Source organism: Labeo rohita, chromosome 2, assembly GCF_022985175.1.
Source record: "Labeo rohita strain BAU-BD-2019 chromosome 2, IGBB_LRoh.1.0, whole genome shotgun sequence".
Lineage (NCBI taxonomy): Eukaryota > Metazoa > Chordata > Actinopteri > Cypriniformes > Cyprinidae > Labeo > Labeo rohita.
In genome coordinates this window covers 28420585-28443773 of record NC_066870.1, presented here as the reverse complement: position 1 = coordinate 28443773, position 23189 = coordinate 28420585, and the positions used below count along the sequence as shown (strand labels likewise).

At 35.8% G+C, this 23189-nt stretch overlaps 1 protein-coding gene across 1 annotated transcript; it reads left to right on the top strand.

The window, feature by feature from the left end:
- slc25a36a (solute carrier family 25 member 36a) lies at positions 1-21431 on the top strand. Its single transcript, XM_051127656.1, has 7 exons — positions 1-433; positions 4051-4215; positions 6250-6327; positions 9958-10058; positions 16449-16515; positions 17128-17417; positions 18582-21431. The coding sequence occupies exons 1-7, from the start codon at positions 393-395 to the stop codon at positions 18773-18775; spliced, it is 936 nt and encodes a 311-aa protein (XP_050983613.1). The 5' UTR covers positions 1-392; the 3' UTR covers positions 18776-21431.
- Positions 21432-23189: the final 1758 nt, after the last annotated feature.

Genomic DNA, 23189 nt, shown 5'->3' with positions numbered 1-23189 from the left:
CATCTCAGTCAGCTCTTCAGCCTCTGAATCACAGACACCACCGACTCTACGCGGATTTAGCTAAACAAAAACGCGCCCCCTGCACCCTCAACCTTGATATCCGATAGCTGTCTGTGTTATTTAACAGAAAAGGTCGTGGTAAATTAAAAACTGACGGGTTAGAGGCACAAAAGAGGCGTCTGCGCACATCTGCAGCCGTTAGCGGTCTGAGCTAACCGCATCGCGCGTCGCATCTCGCCCGCAAGACATCGGGCTGAATAACTGTGTGCTTCATAGTCCTCATCCACATCAATTAAACTGAACGGTACATCAGAATCGCAGCGGGTTCGGCGGAGCTGTCCGGCTCTTGCTTGCACTGCAGGCCTGGGTGTGGGTGCGGAGAATGCTAAAGGATGAGTCAGAGGGACACCCTGGTTCATCTGTTTGCTGGAGGGTGAGTAGCGAGCCTGAGACAAGGCTGATCTATCAGTGCTGTCAACCTTACGACTCTGTTTTTGACATCTGTTCGTTACAGCTGGGTTTGATTGCTTTAAAAATGTAATATAAGACACATTCATTGCATAAAACAGGTTGACCGTTATAAAAGGTCAGGTGGATGCTCATTCAACAGTGCTGTAAATAATCTAGCTAGCTTCTGTCAGCTTGTCTTCATGCTACAGATGATCGATGCATTATTGTGAATGCAAGGTCATGCAACCGATTCATAATCTCCTCTGGTGTTGTCACAGAATCATCTGGAAGTCTCCAGACATGGCTCTTCGCTGTTTTCAGGAAGTGTTGTTGCTTTGATGCTCTTCACTCATGCTTTTGCCATGCAGATTTCAGATAAGCGACAGGAAAAACTCTATGCTTCAAGCTGAATGTAAACCTGAAGCAATACCATTTCCTGTTGCTTTGTTGTAGGCCCGTGTTTTCAACTGACAGCTTGGCGCTGGATGTTTGACAGCAATCTCTCTACTATAGTGCAGCTATTTTTGACTCCATTCTCATTCCTGCATGTCCCTGGCTGCTCTTTTGCACTCTGAGGCGCATACAAACATTCATTTTCTGTTCACTCTTTGAAGCAAAGGTTACTTCCTTACTGATTTTCACAATCAGGAATGTAACAGAGATATGAGAGGAGTATATCGCTCTTTAACAAGCATATCTCTGAAGGTCATTTGATGACTCCGACCCTGGAGGGTGATATGAGGTCTAAATAGAAGCTTATAATGACAGCAAAATATGCGTATATGCCCTCATGGGTCATATACATCCTGATAATGCGTTTAAAGGGTTTTGTTGCATTTAGTGTTGGTTGGTATGTTTTAAGATTAGTTAATTCATACCGATTGCATGTGGCAATGAGCTTTAAAGCAAACTGTGAGCAGTGAATAGATCATCTGCCACTGGAAAGAACTGTGCGATAAACAAATCGATTGTTCTGTGATAGCATGTGAAAATGATTCACTTGTCAGTGCATGCCAATAATATTTTTTAGAAACCTATGACAGAGTTAAGAATTAACTATGCAAACGTTGCTATAAATGGGTAGTTGACAAATAACATTAGTATGATGTTAAACATCTAAAAAATAATATTTAATTTATATTTTGAATGGGGAAATAAATATAAGGTCCTGTAATTGGACAGCTTTTTTTATGATGTCAGTCAATATTGACTATTTATTGTCCAATATATATAATATATATAATATTATTAATTAATTAATTAATTTTTTTATTATTAGATTTTTTTTATTTTTATTTTTTTACTGCACATTAAAAATTTACTAATAGCATGCAAAGAGTTATTTTAGTTTTTGACAAAGTAGTTTAGGTTCATAGTAGTAGTGCTCATACTAGTATCGGCTCTTAGTTGCATGTGAAAATAGTTATCAGCTGTAAGAATTTGAAACTCAGCGCATTCCTGAAGTATCTTAATTGACAATTCATTTTTTTTAAATTCATCACTACGATAATCAAAACCTCAGTTTTATGCTGACTTTAAATTTACACAAATGCATTGCAAACAGCTGGATAAAAATAATGAACAATACGAAAAATACAAAAACATTTGTGTACAATACAAAAATAAACACACACACACACACACACAGGGTTTACAACTCACAAGGGATTCTTGAGTGCGACTGACTAGGCCAGTTTGGTCAGATTACTTTTGACTGGACTTGAGTTTCAGTTTGGTTCAGGTCCTGTTCAAAAGGGGCAGGTTACTTTATCCAACACTTTTGTTACTTTACTCCTGGGAATTTCAACACTTTGAACACTGCTGTGCAAACCTTAAGTGCAATCTTTTTTTTTTGGCTTCAGCTACTAATCATTGACCAGGGGACTTCATTTTGGTGAAACATTTGCCTGTTTGGTCTTGCATTTCTGAAGAAATTAAATGCAGTTCTTCTTCTTTTCCCGTACCACTTCCCTTTTTTACAAAAAAAAAAAAAAAAAAAAACGTATAATGTTGGTTTTGTAAGAATTAGTAGAATTCCATAAGTACCTGTGAATAATAATAGACTAGTGGAATTTCTCTAAAAGGCCTCTGCAGAACATTTTAGTAGGAGTGGCAAATGGTTTTGCTCGTGAAGTCTGCATGATCATATTGTTTATTGGCCAACCAGAGAGAGAGAGAGAATGACTGAGAGAGCCAGTGTGTAAACCTTAGCAGCCACAAACCAGAGGGCTCCATATCTGGGACAAAGTTCACAGCTGCTCCCTGCATGTGGGTCGGTCTTTTGAAAGGCAGCACAAAAAATAGACCTTGAGAGATGCAGGGTTTAAAACACAGGAATTAAACTCTGAGGTCAGCAGTTTCAGTGTTATCAACATTCATTTCTGCCTTTGTCAACTTTAAGCACACATAATAAAAGCAGGGAATCTGTTAATAGAATATTCTATTAGTTTTATTGACAGGTGTCTTGTCAGACCTTGGTCATTTAGTGGCGTAGTTGTAGGCATCTTGTTTGTAGTCCATTTTGATGCTTGAAGTTCATAAGTGAAAACCCATTTATAAACTATTTCAGGTAAGTTGTTTTAGGTCTTTGTCCTGTTGTTGTTGATTGTGGGTCTTGTCTAGGCCTAACCTTTGACTTGTTGCATGCTGGCCCCACTTTTTTTCCAACGCCCTCCGGTGCTGTGTACATTACACAAGCAAATACATGTCAAACTTGACCCGCATACACGTTTACCATGGCTGTGTTCACATGTTCACAATCCTAATCACTATGGATGTCAGCAGAATAGAAAATAGTTTGACACCTAAAATGCAAAACATTTTAATGTCAGCAGTATATTTTTTATTCATACCAGAAGACTTTTGATCCTTGACAAAATGCATAAAGTGTCAGGATATAGTGAAATTTAAAATAGTTACGTATTATGCTCTGTACATTAGGATATTTAATGAATCAATTCAGTGTTCAAAAGCTTGGGGGTCAGTAAGATTTTTTTTTTTTCTTTCTTAGTATGAAATTAATACTTTGGATCTACAAAGACACATTAATCAAACATGACAAAAAAAAACAGTTACAATTTTTATTTCTAATAATTGCTGTTCTTTTAAACTTTCTAATAAAATGTGTTAAAAAAACATTAAGCAGCACATCTGTTTTAAACATTAATATATTATTGTGATTTCTGACACTGACTAGAGTAATGGCTGCTGAAATATTATATGTATCTATATAAATGTAAAAACAAAACCGTTACTTTAAATTGTAATAATATTTCACTATATTGCTGTTTTTACTGTATATTTTATCAAGTAAATGCAGCCTTGGTGAACATAATAGACTTCTTTCAAGCGCATTAAAAAATGTACAGACTCAACGTTTAAAAAAAATGTGTGTGTATATTAATATCATTGTTATTAGCTGTATATTGTTATAACAAAAACTGTGGAAAGCATGCTTGATTATTTTTAACTTCTGTATTTTCTTGCATTATTCATTTTAAAAGTTGTTTTTTGAAATATTTTATTTTCTATTAACTAGTTTTCATTTGTTTATATTGTGTAAATAGAAGTGTATAATAATTATTTACTCTCTGTCTCTAGCTGTGGTGGCACTGTAGGTGCGATTCTGACATGTCCGTTGGAGGTGGTGAAGACGAGGCTGCAGTCTTCTTCAGTGACTCTTTATATCTCTGAGGTTCAGCTCAGCACTGTGAATGGGGCCAGTGTGGCCCGCATGTCCCCACCGGGACCTCTGCACTGTCTCAAGTGAGTACTTCAAAAGCCAAGCTTGCAAAACATGGTTTATCGTGCTCCAGGGCATTTGAACCAGTGTTATGATGTTTCAAAAACAACACATGAAAACTGGCAAAAACATTCCAGCATATTTCTATACAACACAATCCTTGTTGGTACCATAAACACTAGAATTCTCTTGTTTAAAGGATTTTTACGATCAGCGGTATTCTAGAAACTGAGGGGGCAATCAAAGCTGTTCTCTGTTCAGTCTCTCCGTGGGTCTTTCTTGCTGACTGTATATTACAACCAGCTGTAGTGACCATGGAGCCTAGAGTGTTAGAACAATGAGGGAAAGATGGATAATGTTCTGAATGCCAGCAGAATACCTGTGTCTACCGATGTTTGGCTAACATGGTTGCTGGCCAACCATGAAGGGCATTCAAAATGCTTTTGTAGCTGTTTTGGCTATTAGATCAACAATAACAGTGTTTCAAGCCACATGCCCAGACATCAATACCTCCTATATTAATCATTCATTTGGATGCCTTGTAAACCTAAACATTTGGATTAGATTTTGACATAGACAAACATTTTCTTTTGAGCTTACTAGAATCTTTTACTAGCATGTATTTATGAATATATAGCTGTCATGGAGGTATAGAGTAACATCATAGAAATATTGCAAATTGAAATCCTAATACGTTATGCATATAACTTTTCTAACAGTGTTTAAAGGAGAAGTCCAGTTCCAAAACAAAGATTCTCATATAATGTACTCACCCCCTTGTCATCCAAGATGTTCACATTTTTCTTTTTATTCTTCAGTTGTAAAGAAATTGTTTTTTGAGGAAAGGATTTCAGCATTTTTCTCCATATAATAGACTGATATGGTGCCCTGATTTTGAACTTCCAAAATGCAGTTTAAATGAGGCTTCAAACGATCCCAAATGCGGTTGATCCCAGGCGAGAAAGAAGGGTCTGATCTAGTGAAACGATTGGTTATTTTCATAAAAATAATACAATTTATATACTTTTTAATGTCAAACGCACATCTTGTCTTGCGCTGCCTGAACTCTGTGTATTCTGGCTCAAGACAGTTAGGGTATGTCGAAAAACTCGTATTTTCTCCCTTCTTCCTCGGCTGGACTCGTTTACAACCGCATTTGGGATTGTTTGAAGCCACATATAAACTGCATTTTGGAAGTTCCAAATCGGGGCACCATAGCAGTCCATTATGTGGAGAAAAATCCTGAAATGTTTTCCTCAGAAAACATAGTTTCTTTACGACTGAAGAAAGAAAGACACGAACATCTTGCATGACAAGGGGGTGAGTACATTATATGTGAATCTTTGTTTTGGAAGTGTATGCTAAAGAGTGCTCTGCACGCCACATTTGGTAGTATTTTGCTAGTCTGGCAAAATGTTGCAGTGCTATGGTTTCTGGGTGTAGCCTTGCTGTCTTCTCCAGGATTGGAATCACTTTTCTTTTTTGGCCTCCAGCAAGCAGTGTTATTCATGCCTATTGTATTTCTCCAGAATCAGAGGGAAAAAGATTGAAAAGTAGGTCAGGAGCAAATGAGTTACAGATGCCGTATTTTTTAACAGACTTCTTAAAGAGGAATTCTAGAACAGTCTGAACGTGTCTATTTCTGAAGGCAAAGATTGCAAAACATTAACTTTTACTTAGTTTGTATAATAATGGTCAGCACAAGTCCCTCTGACAAATTTGTTGAGTGTCCATAATTTTTGTAAGTTGGCCTAAATTACATTTTCATCGGTCTGTTTTTAAAAACGACTGCTGTCTGTGATTTACAGTTATGCGCAACAGGTAGGATTGATTAAGGTACAGCCTAGGCATTGGTTCTTCAGATTACCTGTTTCATCTCAGACCCCTCAGTAGGTAAATTACTGAAGATGGTGAAGCAAATGTTGAATGTCATGGCAACAACATGTTATGCTGTTAAATCGTGCAGCTATTGCCATAATGATAGGGGTGCCATCCACTAAGCTTTCTTCTTTTACATCTTCTTTTATTTATCTGTTTTAACTTTCTGTCTGTCTCAGGTTAATACTGGAGAAAGAAGGTCCTCGCTCACTCTTTAGGGGGCTGGGGCCCAACTTGGTGGGAGTGGCTCCATCCAGGTATGACCCGTATGCAAATACACAAATGTAACCCTGGACCAAAACCAGACATGAGGGTAATTTTTTTTTTTTTTTTTTTTTTTTTGAAATTGAGATTTCTGCATTATCTGAAAGCTGAATAAATAAGCTTTCCATTGATGTGTGGTTTGTTAGGGGCAATATTTGTATGGGACAAGATTTGGCAGAGATACAACAATTTTAGAATCTGGAATCTGGAATCTGAGAGTTCAAAAAAATTCAAATATTGAGAAAATCACCTTTTAAAGTTGTCCAGATGAAGTTCTTGCAATGCATATTACTAATCAAAAAATAAGTTTTGATACATTTACGGTAGGAAATTTACAAAATATCTTCATGGAACATGATCTTTATTTAACATCCTAATGATTTTTGGCATAAAAGAAAAATTGATCATTTTGACCCATACAATGTGTTTTTGGCTATTGCTACAAATGTATCCATGCTATTTAAGACTGGTTTTGTGGTCCAGGGTCGCAAATTCTAATCATAACATTACAAACTTTGATTAGAATTAAAAATATATTTGAAAATCAGGCACAAACACTGGTGTAAGATTGTGTGCCTGAAGGATATATTTGACATTTTATCCCAGATTTGTACATGTAATTAAGTAGTTTGAGGGTGTAGGTGGGAAGTCTTTCACATTGCATACACGTTTGACTCATGAGATATTTTCACTTCGCCAGGAATAATTTGTGTTCCTCACTGTTTCCTTTTGGGATTTGCTATATTTCCTCACTGCAGTTGAGATGGAAAAGGAAAAATATTGTTTTTCCCCCTCGAACTGTTACATAAGGGCCCATTGGTCATGTCTCATTGCTCTAATCTAAGTGTATCATCACCAGGGGATCATGTCGCTGTCTTATTACGGACTAAAGTAGCAATGCATCCTCTGTCACACTGTTCACTTAGTTAACTCTTGACAGTTAAGAGCTTGTAATTCAACTGTAGAGTGAATATCTAAATCTATAGCGCTTACCTAATTGGTTCCAAAACCTGCTCTAGATGCAGCATTTTACAGTAGTAAAACTCTAGGTCTACTATGTTTACTAGTGTTTGTGCATTCCCTGCTCCACATGAATGTATCGACTCCAGTGAATGTTCCCTCTCTCCTTTATGAATCACTTGTGCTTTTTTCATTGACTGCAGTGTGTCATCATTATGCTACAGACTAGCTGCTCTCATGCCCTCATTCACTCGTGCTTTATGTGCACGTCTGTGCAGTTTAATCGCATTTAAATTAGTGTGTGGGAGATGGTGTTGCAACTAAGCCACTTAAAATTTCTGTATTTCACTGTTTGCACCCTTTTCATGCTGCAGATGTGTGTGTGTGTGTGTGTGTGTGTGTGTGTGTGTGTGTGTGTGTGTGTTTCCATCTGTGCATGTATTTCTCAGCATTCCCGTCCTGTTTGTCCTCTGCCTTCACAGCTGGAATGGCTGCCTCATGACTGTTTGCATTACGTAAAGATTAAATGCATACGTATGTAAAATAAATAAATAAATAAATAAGGCTTTGTATGTGCTTATGCTCACGTACTGACATTAACTATACACTTTAGATTGTAAACCATAATTAATTCCAGTTTTTAGATTAATCTGGTTTGAGATCATTTACGTAACATCCTCCTGTGAAGGTCACGTTATTTCATTCAGATGGCCAAATTAAGCCATGCACCAAAAACAGCATTATACTCACACTGGATTGGCAGGTATTTAGGCCAGGATCTGATTGGTTGCCAGTCAAATGTGGACAGACGCTGTTTGGTTGTCATTTGGAAGAGGCGGGAGGAAGCTTGTTTATAAGTATCTCATTAGGAAACAAATGGCTGCTTGGCTTGTTGGCAGGTTGCTCGGTGAGACCTTAAAATTTACCCTTGTGGTGTGCGTGTGAGAATTATGTAACCTAGATTAAAGAAAAAAAGGGGGAAAAAAAACTCCTAGGGAGTAAGGCCTAAATCCTACATTGGAAATTTTAATTTGAATAATCTTGGTGATGTGATATGATGATGTGAGCATTTTGCTGCAATACCCCAGCGAGCTTTATATCATGTTTTTTGTTTTATTAGAAACTGTAATAAGTGGGATAATGCACAGTCGGCCCCAACCCGTCCCTAAATATATTTATATTAATAACATAACCATAGACCTGTTGTTTAGTTTTTGTTTTGTTTCTAATAAACACTGTTTTGTTTTGTTTGCTTGGTTTTGCAAAGAGAATAATGTATGGTATTCATGAACATAACCATAGACATAGTGTTTAGTGTTTAGTTTTTGTTTTGTTTACACTGATTTTGTTTTGTTTTTAATATACACTTGTTTTGTTTGTTTTTGTTTTGCAAGGAAAATAATGTGTAATGTTCATGAACAACCATAGAAATAGTTTTTTTTGTTTGTTTACACTGATATTAAACAGTGTTTCTAATAAACACTGTTTAGTTTTGTTTAGTTTTGCAAGGAGGATAATTTATGGCATTCATGAACATAAACTATAGAAATAGTGTTTTGTTTACACTGATTTTGTTTTGTGTATCTAGGGTGATAATATATGGCATTTATTTAAATAACATTACTATAGAAATAATGTTTTTTTTTTTGTTGTTTTGTTAGAAACTGCAGTGAGGGATAATGTACATTCAACCCTTACCTTAACCTACACTGATTTTGTTTTGTTTCTAATAAACACTGTTTTGTTTCGTTTCGTTTTGCAAAGGGAATAAAATAATATATGGTATTCATGAACATAACCATAAAAATAGTGTTTGATTTGTGTTTTGTTTACACTGATTTTGTTTTGTGTAGCTGGGGTGATAAAATATGGCATTCATTTAAATAAAGTTACTATAGAAATGTGTTTTTTGTTTTGTTTTGTTTTGTTTTGTTTTGTTTTGCTTTGCTTTGCTTTGCTTTGCTTTGCTTTGTTAGAAACTGCTGTAAGGGGTAATGTACATTCAGCCCTAACTCTTCCCTAAAAATATTAATGTAAATAACGTAATTATAGAAACAGTGTTTGGTTTTGTTTACACTGATTTTGTTTTGCTTCTAATAAACACTGTTTTGTTTTGTTTTGTTTTGTTTCGAGGAATAATATATGGTATTAATGAACATAACCATAGAAATATGGTTTGGGTTTTGTTTTGTTGACACTATTTTTGTTTTATTTCTAATAAGCAGTGTTGTGTTTTGTTTTGCAAGGGGAATAATAGTATTCATGAACGTAACTACAGAAATAGTGTTTGGTGTTTTTTGTTTACACTGATTTTGTGTTGTGTTGTTTTGCAAGGGGAATAATGTGTGTTATTCATAAACATAACCATAGAAGTGTTTGGTTTTTGTTGTTCTGTTTATACAGATTTTTTGTTCTCTGTTTTGTTTTGTTTTGCAAGGGGGATGTTGTATAGTAGTAATTTAAATAACATAATGTATAGACATATTTGTTTTTTTTTTTGTTTAGTTTCGTAACTCTACCTAAAAATGTTCATGTAAACGTAACTAAAAATATTTGTACTTGCTACAAATAAATAGATCTTTTTTTCTTCCTTCTGAAGCATTTGTCAGACATAACAGAACATCAAAACCAATTAATGTTCTCAATTTCTGTTTTGTCCACAGAGCAATTTATTTTGCTGCCTACTCCACAGCCAAAGAGAAGCTGAACAATGTTTTTGATCCCGACTCCACACAGGTGCACATGCTGTCTGCCGGTTTAGCAGGTAAGAGTCCCAACTACATCTTTTATGTAGATGCATTTTTTGACTTAAGTTTGCATTGGCTCTTTTTTGTTGTATTTCACACACTGAACTAAAATGATACTCACCTCTTAGTGTGCACAAACCAGAGTTTGCATCATTGGGGTGTTTATAACCAATGTTTGTCAGTCGCTTTTGTTTTAGCAATGACAGCCTTATTACGATAAAATGCTTTATCCTAGTGACCATCTAGTACAAATGGGAGAGTTTAGCCATGGTATTTTGGGTTACCTTTTTCAAGGTGTGACAGCATTCAGACCGAAAGCACAATTGAAGACTTTCAGGATCAAAATTCTCTTTTTTAAGCAGACGTATTTAAAGCTAATCATAATAACAGAAAATATTTGTGTTTGCTCTTAGTCTGTCAGGCAGTGTGAAAAATTAAGCGGTTGATTTAAAGAATGTAGGCTGCACAGAAAGAAAATAAAATGTTTTTAAATTTGAAAAATTAAATTTTAAAACACATAGGCCAACTTTCAAGCATGTTATTTCTGCTTGAAAGCTTGTTTGCAGTATTGCAACAAAAGGTCCTTAAAGTTTGGGTTGTGCTTTCCTTTCCCAGTTTCTTTTTTTCCTTTTTTGTTTTCTTCTACCTTTTGAGGGCTGGAGGACATAAGTCATTACATGCCAGTGTGCTACTAAACAGTCTGGCTTCACACGCTGTCTGTGCTGTGTGTAGTAGCGGCCGCTAGCAGGGCGCTACGCTAACATGTAGAGTGCCATGCGCGGTGGGCAGCGGTCCTCGCGACTGACACGGGCGGGATCGGGACGCCTCAGGTAGTCACGTCTCTACTCACCGGTATGATCATGATTCTCCTAATGATGATTATTAATAATGATAATTATGGTTATTTAAATTCATGTAGCCACTGTAGCTGGCTTGCAGTTTTTTTTAACCTCCTTGTGATTACGCAGTTTTGACACATGGCCCCCTTGCCAGCCTGTAACCCCCTGTAAAGGTAAATTCAGTGAAAAACTACATGCACTTCTTTTTTGTTTTTTGTTATTTAATTTCAATCCTGAATGCTAACCTTGTCATTCGATTCCAGTATATGTTATTTTGCAAGACAGGAAACGCGTTCGTCGCAGCGTAAACATTCCTAGCATGTTGTGTCTGTGCGTTGAAGATAAGAGAAAGAGGGGCCACACGGCCTGACAAACTACATCTTACAACACACATACCCCCTACATTACAAAAGTGGTTAAATATAGATCCCTGAAGGCCTGCAATGGAAAATTGGCGTCTGACAAGGGACAGGCTTCGTGAAATATTCATTACATGTGCCGTCTCTCTCCTCTCAAAAACACAGGTGACTTTTTTTCCCCTCCTTTCTTAATGGCTCTTTGTATCAGCATCGGTTTACAGTTGTGCTAGCTCAGTTCCTGCAACCTGATGCATGTCACGTATGGCTCACACATTGTTCATCATTGTGGTTAGGTTATGACTGAATCATAGAAATCATATAAAGTCAACAAGGCCTTTATTAACCACTTAAGGCTGCTGAAGAAGCAAATGGTGCAATCATACAGTCCAAACTCTGCATTGAAAATCAATTTAGATTGTTCTTTTTTTTTTTTTTTAAATTATTAAGTCTTTTATTTAGCAAGGGTGCATTAAATTGATCAATTACATTTTTCTGTTTTAAAATAGCAGGTTTTTTTAAACGTTCCATTAATCAAACAATGATCAGAATTCTACAGTGCAACCATTTTGTTGGTTATAATAGAACTTTGTGAGATCGCAATGAACTAAGATGAGTGACAGCTTTTAATAATTAAGGGAGTTTGTACATGCAATGTTGATTTAATACAACAGTTTAATAAACAAGAAGTTCATTTTAAGTGACTTACATTGTCTGACTATAACACTGTTGCCTGATTTTGATCTATTTCCTCAACAAAAAGTTTAAAACAGTCACAGATAAGCCGCTGCACGTCCATTCAAACATAGCATTGTTTAGTTTATGAATGAACGTGCGTTTTTAAACAAGTCTAGTGAGTCAGTGATTCAATTTCCCATTCACAAAGACAGTCATTTGCTTTATTCCTGAATGAATAAGCCGTTTGAACGAATCAAATGAATGATTCAGAGATTAAATATAAAAAAAAAAGATAAAATACTGGCAGTTTTAGGTTCATTTAAAAATTTTTAAATGATCTTTTCAGTTAAATAATTTAATATTTCTATATTCAAAATGGTATATTTAAAACAATCTCAACATGAATTTATGAATTTAATTGCATTCATACCTCTGTGCCTCGTCTGAACGTCTAAAAGTACACTCACAAGCCACTTTTGTGGTGTTCTGCACCACCTCTGTAGTACAAATCAATTTTGTTAATACTGATTTCATTTGATCGGTAACTTATTCTTATTCTACTTGTTCTTATTCTGTTTTTTTATTTTGAAATTTTAAAAAGCTTATTAATATATATATTTTTAAAATTGACATACTTTTGACATTGGGAAGAACTAATGGGAAGACTATTTTTGATCAGATTTTTTTGGATTATTGATTAGAAGGTGCTCCTAAAATTTTTGACCGCACAAGCCCTGATTATGTATTTCACAAAAATGTTAACTACTTTCAACATTTCTAATAATAAAAAATGTTTCTTGAGCACAAAATCAGCATATTAGAATGATTTCTGAAGGATGTGGCACTGAAAACTGGACTAATGGTTACTGAGAATTCACCTTTGCCATCACAGGAATAAACTGTGTTTTGAAATTTAAATAAAAAAGAAAATTTTAAATCAAAAGAAGGTATTTTAAACATAAATTAAATATTTAATAATACTCTTCATATTATAATATTTTACTGAACTTATGTTTTTATTCTATTTTTGGGAAAAACAAAAACAAAAAACAAATTCATGTTTATCTTTCAGTTTACTTTTCACTAAAATTGTTATATATGTTAATAATATATATTTTTTGTGATTAAATGTTACTTATTTCAAACATTTTGCCCCTACTACAGGATACAAAAATATAAACTTTTCATGTTAAAAAGAATATTCCAAAATATTCAACATTCACTTTTGTGCAAGTAGTATTTTTCAAACACCAAAACCTTGATTTAATCCTCCCAGAATACTCGTTTTCAAAATTGTGCTCCGCAATGATTTTGCCAACAGGAATGACAAGGTTAGCATTGGACTCTTACATGCACTGCCTCTGACCCTCCTTAAAGTTATTGTTCATATAAAGTTTGATCCTAGTTTGATTTTGTAGCTGTTTATATGATCCAGCATTGCTCAAGAGAAATAGTGTTACTTCATCAAGATCAGCTCTGTTCTATACCTTTACATTTAAAATGAAAAAACACTGGTCTAATGATGTCCTTTAAAACTCAAAAATTCACATTCATCTCACTCTGTCTTTCTGTCTCTCTCTCTGTCTCATCTTTCTCCCTCTATCCATTAAAAAAGAAAGGAAAATGAAAGCACTCTCATAAATGTTTTAAATGGGGTGGTGGGTGGGATGGAATGGTCATTGTTTGATGTAATTGGTGGGCGGGGCTTGGTTGGGGAGGTGGGCGGGATTTAACGGGATGTGGGCAGGGTTTATTGTCGTGTTCCACTCCCTCATGGGTTTGACTTGACTCTGAGGGGCATGTGGACTGCTGCTTGTGACTGTGGTACAGAAAAGCCTGTGTCTATTTTAGGCCTTTACTGTAGCTTTCACCCTGCGTGAGGGTCTGTGAGCCAGCCTGCTCTGCCCCCCCATATCTGCAGGCTTCGTCCTGCAGCTGTGAGGAGAGGAGCTTTGCCCCTCCCCTGTGAGTACTCGTCAGAGACACACTCTCTCTCTCTCTCTTACTCTCTTGTACCGATCTGTCATCCCCCCCCTCCCTTCACCAGTCAGTTGCCTTAGGCCTCTTACCCTCTCTAGAGCTTCTACTCTAGCTCAGTAGAATTCTTTTGGTTTGTTTAGCCTAAGAAAACACTGACGTTTTACACTGTACTGTTAGAAACGCACACAAATATTTTCATCTCCAATTGCCATTGTCTTTGCTCTCTTTCGTTTTTTTTTTTTGTTTGGGGAAATTTTGTGCACCCACAACACCGAGCACAGGCTTTGTGCTTTATTTTGCTGCAGTTGAATAGATAAACTAATTGTTCCCACCAACATCAAGCAGATTATTTTGCTGTTGCTTTTAATGCTGTTAATTCAATGCAAGCACACTTAATAAAAATAGTTCATCCACAAATGAAAATGTACTCTTAGGCCTTCAGTTTCTTCGTTGGAACAAATTTAGCATTGCACCACCAGTGGATCCTCTGTGGCGAATGGGTGCCGTCAGAATGAAAGTCCAAACAGGTTAATAAAAATATCACAATAATCCAAGTAATCCACACGACTGCAGTCCGTGATTTAACATCTTGAGAAGCAAAAAGCTGCATGTTTGTAAGTAAACAAATCCATCAAACCAGTCCTCAATCCATAATATTGCTTTTTTCAGTGAAAAAGTAATCTAGTCTGAATAAGGAGAGAAATATGCACAGATTAAGCACTATTAACAATTGTAAACACATGTGTATGTTCACAAAATTGTAGGGCCCTATGATTTCCACGATGTGGAAAACGCGGACGGAATCATAGAATCCTGTCATAAAAACGGAATTTACTGAATAAAGCGGAATGTCACAGAATTTGTCAAAGTTTGAATGAATTAATCAAAAGTAGGACATTACACTTAAATAACTGCAATATGGACTAGTATCTGTGAATATTACGCCACAAAAATACCATTTTAATGTGAATCCTGCATGTTCTGCGTGTCTCTGTTTTAATGAATGGAACAGACGAGCGGTTTTGTTTACTACACACACTGAAACGCTGTCGTCTCACTAAATGACGTCCTTGAACAATATCTGCTGAGAGTCACTTCATGAGCATTTGACCATTCCATTTGAGAAAAACTGGCGTTATATCATATACACACAGAAATGTAAAGGTAGACACGGCAACCTGTCAAAATAAAAGTCCGGTTTAACTTGAAGACATTGTGCCAGAACTAAAATAAAACAAACATTATTTTTTTAGGGTATAATCACACAACTTTTTTTTCCATGGTTTAATTTTAATAGTAAATTCCCCTTTGTTTGCCAAAAAAAAAAATTTGCTTAATTTTTGGTAAACCTTTTTTAAATTGATGTGAAATTGTATACGTTTCATGATTTTAATTAATTAGACATGCTCTTTGATTTAATAAAATTAAATTTAACCATTAAAAAGGAGTTCAGAAAAATTAAAACGGAAAAAACGGAATTTGGGAAAAAATAAAACAATTTGGGAAAAAATAATACTGATTTCATAGGGCCCTATAATTGATGGAATGGAGTCGGGTAGATTACTTGTGGATTATTGTCATGTTTTAGAACTCTAATTCTGACAGCATCCATTCACTGCGGAGGATCTGTTGGTGGGCAAGTGATGTAAAAATTTTCTCCAAATGTTCAACGAACCATCTTGGATGGCCTGAGTGAATTTTGTTCATTTTTGGCTGAACTATTCCTTTAAATCTTTTAAGACACACATAACCTTAATTTGCATACACATACCTTAACGGCAAACATAAAATTAGTTCAGCCGTTGTTGTGCTACTGTCATTTACTAATATTTTGTCACATCATACAGCCTGCCAGCATAGTACAAGCATGGCATGCATTTCAACAATCACAGCGGTGGTATAATTCAGTGCCCATGCTGTGAAAAACAATAATTTAACATAACAGTTTTTGTGATTATGTAACTGAATAGTGGTTCTTTTTAACTTAAGGCTCTTTTCTAAAGATGTTTATCTCATTTAGCTTCCACTCGAACCCTAAAATACTGTTTAATTCAGTGAGGACAGGACTAAATATTTAGGAAGTAAAGCTACATTGGTTTCAGAGACCTGTTATAGATGAAAAGCTGCTTAATGCTTTAGCTGAAAGGCCTTATTTACTGCTGTGGCCACTCTAAGATGTGCTTATGGCTCCTACCCGAAAATATTAAATATGCGCCTAGTGGATCTGTAATGGTGTTCTTGACATCAGATAGTAATCACTGTTAAAGATGCTGGGCATTCCTGAAGAGAACATGTAGTCCTGTACACACTGTTGGTGTTTGAGATTGGTATGATATGCTGAAAAGGTCAACGAAATTCAGATTCACATTTTAAGCTAAAACAAACAAGCCATAAGCATATTTTACAGATGTCCACAGCACTTCTTTGAAGTGTGGAGTTTCTTTAGGGAAAGTTTGTCTGTTTTAGAGTCATTAGACCTGCTGAATGTCCTATGCTCTGAGTTACTCTGACAATATCATTTCCAAGCCTGATCTGGAACACCTCTTTTTCCCAGGGTTCACTGCCATTACAGCAACCAACCCGATCTGGCTTATAAAGACTCGATTGCAGCTCGATGCCAGGTGAGTAATACTATTTGCTGTATACATCATTCAAAAGTTTGGTGTTGTAAGATATTTGTCATGCTATTGAAAGAAGTTTCTTAGGCTCACCGAAGGTGATTAAAAATATAGCGAAAATAGAAATGTGAAATATTATTATAATTTAAAATGACTGTTTTCAAATTGAATGTACTTAAAAAAATAGGACTGCCCTCGACTAAAGATTTTTCTGGTCGACTAGTAGTCGTTCATTTTAAGCGTTAGTTGACTATTGAACATTTAACCATATAAATCATAATAATGAGCCTTTAAAGGATTCATTATGTTTACTATTCTGCTTCCACACTCCACACAGATACTTGAATAGCACACAGATTGAGTTGCCAAGTAAAGTTGCTACTCCATACATATTTCAGATTAAATTTGAATTTTTTTTTTTTTTTGCATCTAAGCGACTAATAAAATTTTGGTCGACCATCCTCTTCTCATCGACTAAGGGTTAGTCGACTATTAGGGGGCAGCCCTATTAAAACGGAATTTTTAGCAGTCATTCATTATGTTTAGTGTCACATGATCATTCAGAAATGTTGATATTATTATTTAAATATTATATATGTGTTTGTCTTTCCCCAGGAACCGTGGAGAACGGCGCATGAGTGCATTTGAGTGTGTCCGGCGGGTCTATCAGTCAGATGGGTTACGGGGATTCTACAGGGGCATGTCTGCATCTTATGCTGGCATATCAGAGACTGTCATCCACTTTGTCATCTATGAAAGCATTAAACGCAAACTCATTGAGTCCAAGGCCAACGCTAACATGGATGATGAAGATGAATCTGTAAAAGACGCTTCGGACTTTGTCGGTATGATGCTGGCTGCTGCCACATCCAAGACCTGTGCCACTTCAATTGCTTATCCTCATGGTGAGTGCTGTTTTTTTTTTTTTTTTTTTTTTTTTTTTCCTTTTTTGTAATAGTTATGTTAAAGGGTTAGTTCATCCAAAAATGAAAATTCTGTCATTAATTACTCACACTCATGTCATTCCAAACCCATATCTTCAAAACACAAATTAAGATCTTTTTGATGAAATCCGAGAGCTTTCTGACCGTGTGTAGACCGCAACCCAACTACCACGTTCAAAGCCCAGAAAGGTAATAAGGACATTGTTAAAATAGTCCATGTGACATCAGCGGTTCAGCTGTTCCAGCAATTAATGATAGAATTTTCTTTGATCATTTCATTTTTTTTTTTCTTTGTTGGCGTGTTTATTTAGTTGCCAGTTGGTTATTTTGCACTACATGTACATTTATTGAATAGTCATGTTGACCCTCAATCCATTAATATCCTAAACGTCCTGATTTGTAAATGTATAAATTTGTGTATATATATATTTTTTATGAAAGTAAATGTAAATGTATAAATGTATTTTTTCAGTGGAGTTTTCCACAAAATTTTATAATATAGTATAGAATATAGAGTTGTTATTAAATTTAAAAATGGCAAAATACAAGGGTTTTTTTTTTTTTTTTTTTTTTTTTTTTTTTGTGATATTTTACATTTGGACCCCACTATATGTGTACCTGCAGCACAAAACCAGTCGTAAGTAAGCATATATATTTTTAGCAATAGCCAACAGTACATTGTATGGTCAAAATAATCAAATCATTAGGATATTAAGTAAAGATCATGTTCCATGAAGATATTTTGTAAATGTCCTACTGTAAATATCAAAATGTAATTTTTGATTAGTAATATGCATTGCATATAAGAACTTCATTTGGACAAGGCGATTTTCTCAATATTTAGATTTTTTTTTTTTTTTGCACACTCAGATTCCAGATTTTCAAATAGTTGTATCTCTGCCAAATATTGTCACATTATATCAAATACATGGATCAATGGAAAGCTTTATTCAGCTTTCAGATGATGTATAAATCTCAATTTCAAAAAAATTGACCCTTTTTTTTGTAGGTTTTGTAGGCCAGAGTCACATAAGTCATCTTCCAAAGCTTTTTTTAATTTCCTTTGACAAAGAACTATTTGTTAACTTTTCCTCTCTCTCTCTTTCTTTTTTTCTCCCATAACAGAGGTTATTCGTACCAGACTACGTGAGGAGGGCAGCAAGTATCGTTCGTTCTTCCAAACTCTAAATATGGTGGTCCGGGAGGAGGGTTACAGAGCGCTGTACCGAGGCCTCACTACTCACCTGGTCCGACAGATCCCTAACACTGCTATTATGATGTGCACCTATGAGCTGGTGGTCTACCTGCTCAATGGTTAACAGATGGAGAGAGAGACCAGGAAAGAGAGGGAGAGAGAGACAGAGCAAGAGAAACGAACAGGGTGAGAAAGCAAAAGCTAGATGGAGACCGAGAGAGAGATTGTCCCAGGCTTAGACCAAAGGAAGTAGAACAAATCCTAGAAACGCATAGTCTCCGAGAACAAGAGGGATTCAAGCCTGTCAGACTGGAGAGCGATGGCGAACAGATACGCTAAAGCTGTCTGTCCGTTTGTTTCGAAATGTTTTACGAAAGTCCGTTTTGAAAGGACAATCAAAGAGGAGAATGCTTGAAGAAAAAAAAAAACCCAGCCTGCATTGGCTGGAATTTGAAAGAGCATTTCAAAAATCATTTTATCTGAGCCATTGTTTTAATAAAACAAGAAAAACATTTTCAAGATATGAAATGACTGAAGGTCTTTGAAGGAGGAAAAAGCACAAGAATGTGTTTTTCAGATGTGGCACAATAGCACGGTAAAGGATGTTTTTCTTCATTTTCACCATTTCATAACAATGACGTTTTTGCCGTTCCACTATTTGTTCATTCAAGCATTCTCCTCTAGAGGTCACCTTCCACTCTTTCCAAGCTGGCAGATGGTTGTCCGCGCACAAAAGTCCATTTGCTGTTGTTAAATTGACGGTCACGTGATCTGTGGCCCCTCATGTGCTTCAAACTGAAGTGTTTCTTCGTTAGGTTCGTGTTAAGTTTAACCATACTTATTTTGTGTGTGTTTTTCGATGATCATACCGTTGTCCTAATATCAGTATAGTATATACTTAGGGGTGGTATTTTTGAATTGGGAGATGTTGTCCTGCTTGCGTCACTGGGCCTTTTTAACTGAGATGGAGCTGAGTTTATCGCCACCGTTCACTGCTGCAAAGCCTCTACTTGAATCCCAAGTGTCGGCGAGAGCCAGACATGAATTTACAGATGGCTAAATGGTAGTGGCTAATGCTAACCCTGAGCATGTTGCCTACAAACAACATGCCAAGTTGTGACGACATTATTCGTCGTAAGGCAATAGTCATTTTTCCACTTTTAAGTGGGGAAAGCTGCAGAATTGTTTCCCACCCTATGGATTCCTCTAACAGTGGCTTTTGACTGACCGTTTATGCACTTTGTGGCCTGTCTAGGCTTGCGCAAAACTTTTTTTTTTTTTTCTGTTTGGAACAATTTTTGATCTTGTATTGTAAAACATAGTATTACTATGTAAGCAAGACAGTGTTTTGCTGAACAGTTCCCTTTGGAAGTTATTGTACAGTTCAGTGTACTAAACTTTTAGTGAAGGATATTCTTGTATGTGTATATACTGTATGTATGCATATCAAATATCCAGTGTTCATAACTTAAGTCCTCTGATTATGCAGTAGTATTATTTGAATGACTGCATTTGTTTCATAGATTTATCACAGAAGGATGTTGTGAAACTCATTTTGTTGAATGTTTATTTTTTATGCATTTTATATCATTTTGTTTATCACTCCCTCGTTCTGGCCCTGGACTCACTGCTTGAAATGGAGTCAAAAAAATAATTTTTTCCAAGTGTTTTCATCTCGCTTGTTTGTTTACATTACTGTTGTCTGTACTTTCACACCCTCATGATATGAAGGATCTCAAACTGTTCATGTTAGCGATTTAGACGTTATCCACATCATTTCCAGACAGTTAATACCCAACACGCAGGCTTAAAATTATAATTTAAGGTAATTATATTAAACCTCGTGTTGGTAGATCCCATAAAGAGCCTCAAATGGTCTTTAAATACTACTTTTTTTTGGAAGCAGCAGCAAAAACATGGTTTTGGTAACATCCGTCATTCATTTCATGCATTTCAATGTCTTTTCTGTCCAGTTCAAGTCATCGATATCTGTAATGCTGCTAATGAAGCTCTGGAACACTGTAATGCTCATTACCACACATTGGATTTCGTTACTCATTATACACACAACATTATCAGATCTTATGCAATTAATGCTGGACTCGTCACAACTAATGTGATCTCAGTCTGCGATTTGCTAAATACTGTTCTAACTGATGAACAAAAAGCATTTGTTTTTGGAAAACAGCAGCTTGTTTGGGCGTGATGTTTTAGTGTAATTAGAATAGACTGTCGTTGATGGATTAGTTAAATTAGTGCATAAATAGTTGTGTTGTATCTAAAGTCGTAATGCCCTTGTGTTAGAAAGTGATCTCTTGCAAACATGCATGATGCTCTAAGTTTGCATTCAACAAATGCACTTGTAACTTCACAGTCTCGCAGAGACTTTAATGGCATTACGAAGAAATTCAAGCAAAAGGCATTTTCAGAAAGTGGTTTTGGAATATTCAGGTGTCAATGTTGGACTGAATGGACAGACTTGAACATTCTATTAACTGAGCCTAACCGATTGACAGAAATACTGATTAATCATTTCATCTTCATTTCACATCTAATGGCATATTCAGCAATTTTCATGTGTGGTGTCTGTATTGCGCAGTCTAACATGACCAACACTAACAAATTGTATGTCACACCTGTTGTTTTATTTCTTTTCTTTTCTTTTCTTTTTTTTTTTTTCTAGTTGTTTTTATGGTAATTGTGGCCTATTCTTTGCTGGTTATGTGATTTATCATACCTCTTTTTGTACAAACTGTCAATAAAAAACATTGGAAAACTCATGTTGTCTCTCATCACTTTTAAAGGCCACATTTTGACAGACTGAAGTAAAAATCCAAGATGTGACCCTGGACCACAAACCAGTCATAAGTACCATTAGTATATTTGTAGCAATAGCCGACAATACATTCAATATGTAAAAATTATTGATTTTTCTTTTATGCCAGAAATATTAGGTAAAGATCATATTCCATGAAGATATTTTATAAATTTCCTACCGTAAATGTATCAGAACTTTTTTTGGTTAGTAATATGCATTGCTAAAAATCTGCATTTGGACAACTTTAAAGGGGTCATCGGATGCAAAGTTCACTTTTACATGTTGTTTGAACATTAATGTGTGTTAGCAGTGTATGTACAAATCTACCCTATAATGATAAAAATCCATGCAGTGGTTTTTAATTAATCTGTAAAAATAATCCCTTTTTCAAATCGGGCCATTCTCAGATGCCTAACGGTGTGGCGTCACACCGACAGGGGCCGCTCCCATGATAGTTGATTGACATGAGCATCTTTGCTCAGACCTGCATTAAATCAGCTGTAACAGTCCGACCTCCATTGTTTTGATGCTGCAGCAGGGATGTAAGTTAGACAAGAATATCTCCCGTTGAGTGAGATGTTGTGTTGCTGGATGTAATAATGAAAATAGTGGTCGTCATTTACTCCCGACATCTGAGCCGTTGAAGATGCAGTGGATTACGTTTGTTTGTGAATGGAATGCGCCTCCTGATTTACATATATCCGTCTATGTTCGCGCGAATCATTCATGATCCAGCTTTACCTGCAGCAGAAGTGAGTATAAGGGTTTTTTATTAATCTTTGCAATTGCCTTTCCTAATAACGTGCTAGTTAGCAAGTTTAGCGGCTAAAGTAAACAGGCTCATCACTCCATAGAGAGAAGAGAGGAGCGGGGCGAGCAGAGCTCATTAACATTTAAAGCAGCCTCAACTAGAACAGGGTGATTTTTGCAGAGCTGATTTTGGCAAGGTAAAAAGGGTGCTGTTTTACACTACCACTGAGAATTTTTAACCAAAGTATATTATGGACTTTTCATTAAGACCCTAAAGAATCATATAAACTTGTGGAAAATGGGCATCTGATGACCCCTTAAAGACGGTTTTCTCAATATATATATATATATATATATATATATATATATATATATTTTTTTTTTTTTTTTTTTTTTTTTTTTTTTTTTTTGCACGCTCAAACTAAAGTTGTATCTTGGCCCAATATTGTCCTATCCTAACAAATCATACATTGATGGAAAGGTTATTTATTTAGCTTTTGGGTGATACATAAATCTCAATTTGGTCCAGGGTTGACCAGGGTCACATATTGGTTTACTGGTATCAGATGAAGGTATTTTTGGTAACCAAAAAACACTGTAATTATCCACCATAGAGAAATAACGAGAAGAATAACAGCGTGCAGTAAAGTTAAAAAACTCTTTTCTCTACAGTGTGCTCATAATTAAGACAATACAATAAAATAATATGGTAAGCCACATCAGTTTGCAATATAAAAACAAGCTATTTTGTACAGCTAAAAAATAAGCTGGTTGCAGATGAGTCCGGAAGCCAAACAATTTACAAGTGGCTGTAAATCATTTGTAAATCATTTGTATAACCACAGTTTTACTACAAATACCATGGCATTTGCATAAACGTTGGTTAATTTGTAGTTACCATGACACCAGTTTGTTTTGGTTTTATTTGTAGTAAAACCATGGTTAATTTTCGTAAGGGTACGAATTAGTC

What these genes read in the sequence shown, in the direction of transcription:
- slc25a36a (XM_051127656.1), top strand. Translation starts at nt 393, where the DNA reads ATGAGTCAGAGGGACACCCTGGTTCATCTGTTTGCTGGAGG. An exon ending in GCTGTCTGCCGGTTTAGCAG is followed by an intron (nt 10,059 to 16,448) that starts GTAAGAGTCCCA and finishes TCTTTTTCCCAG; the next exon opens with GGTTCACTGCCATTACAGCA. An exon ending in TTCAATTGCTTATCCTCATG is followed by an intron (nt 17,418 to 18,581) that starts GTGAGTGCTGTT and finishes CTCCCATAACAG; the next exon opens with AGGTTATTCGTACCAGACTA.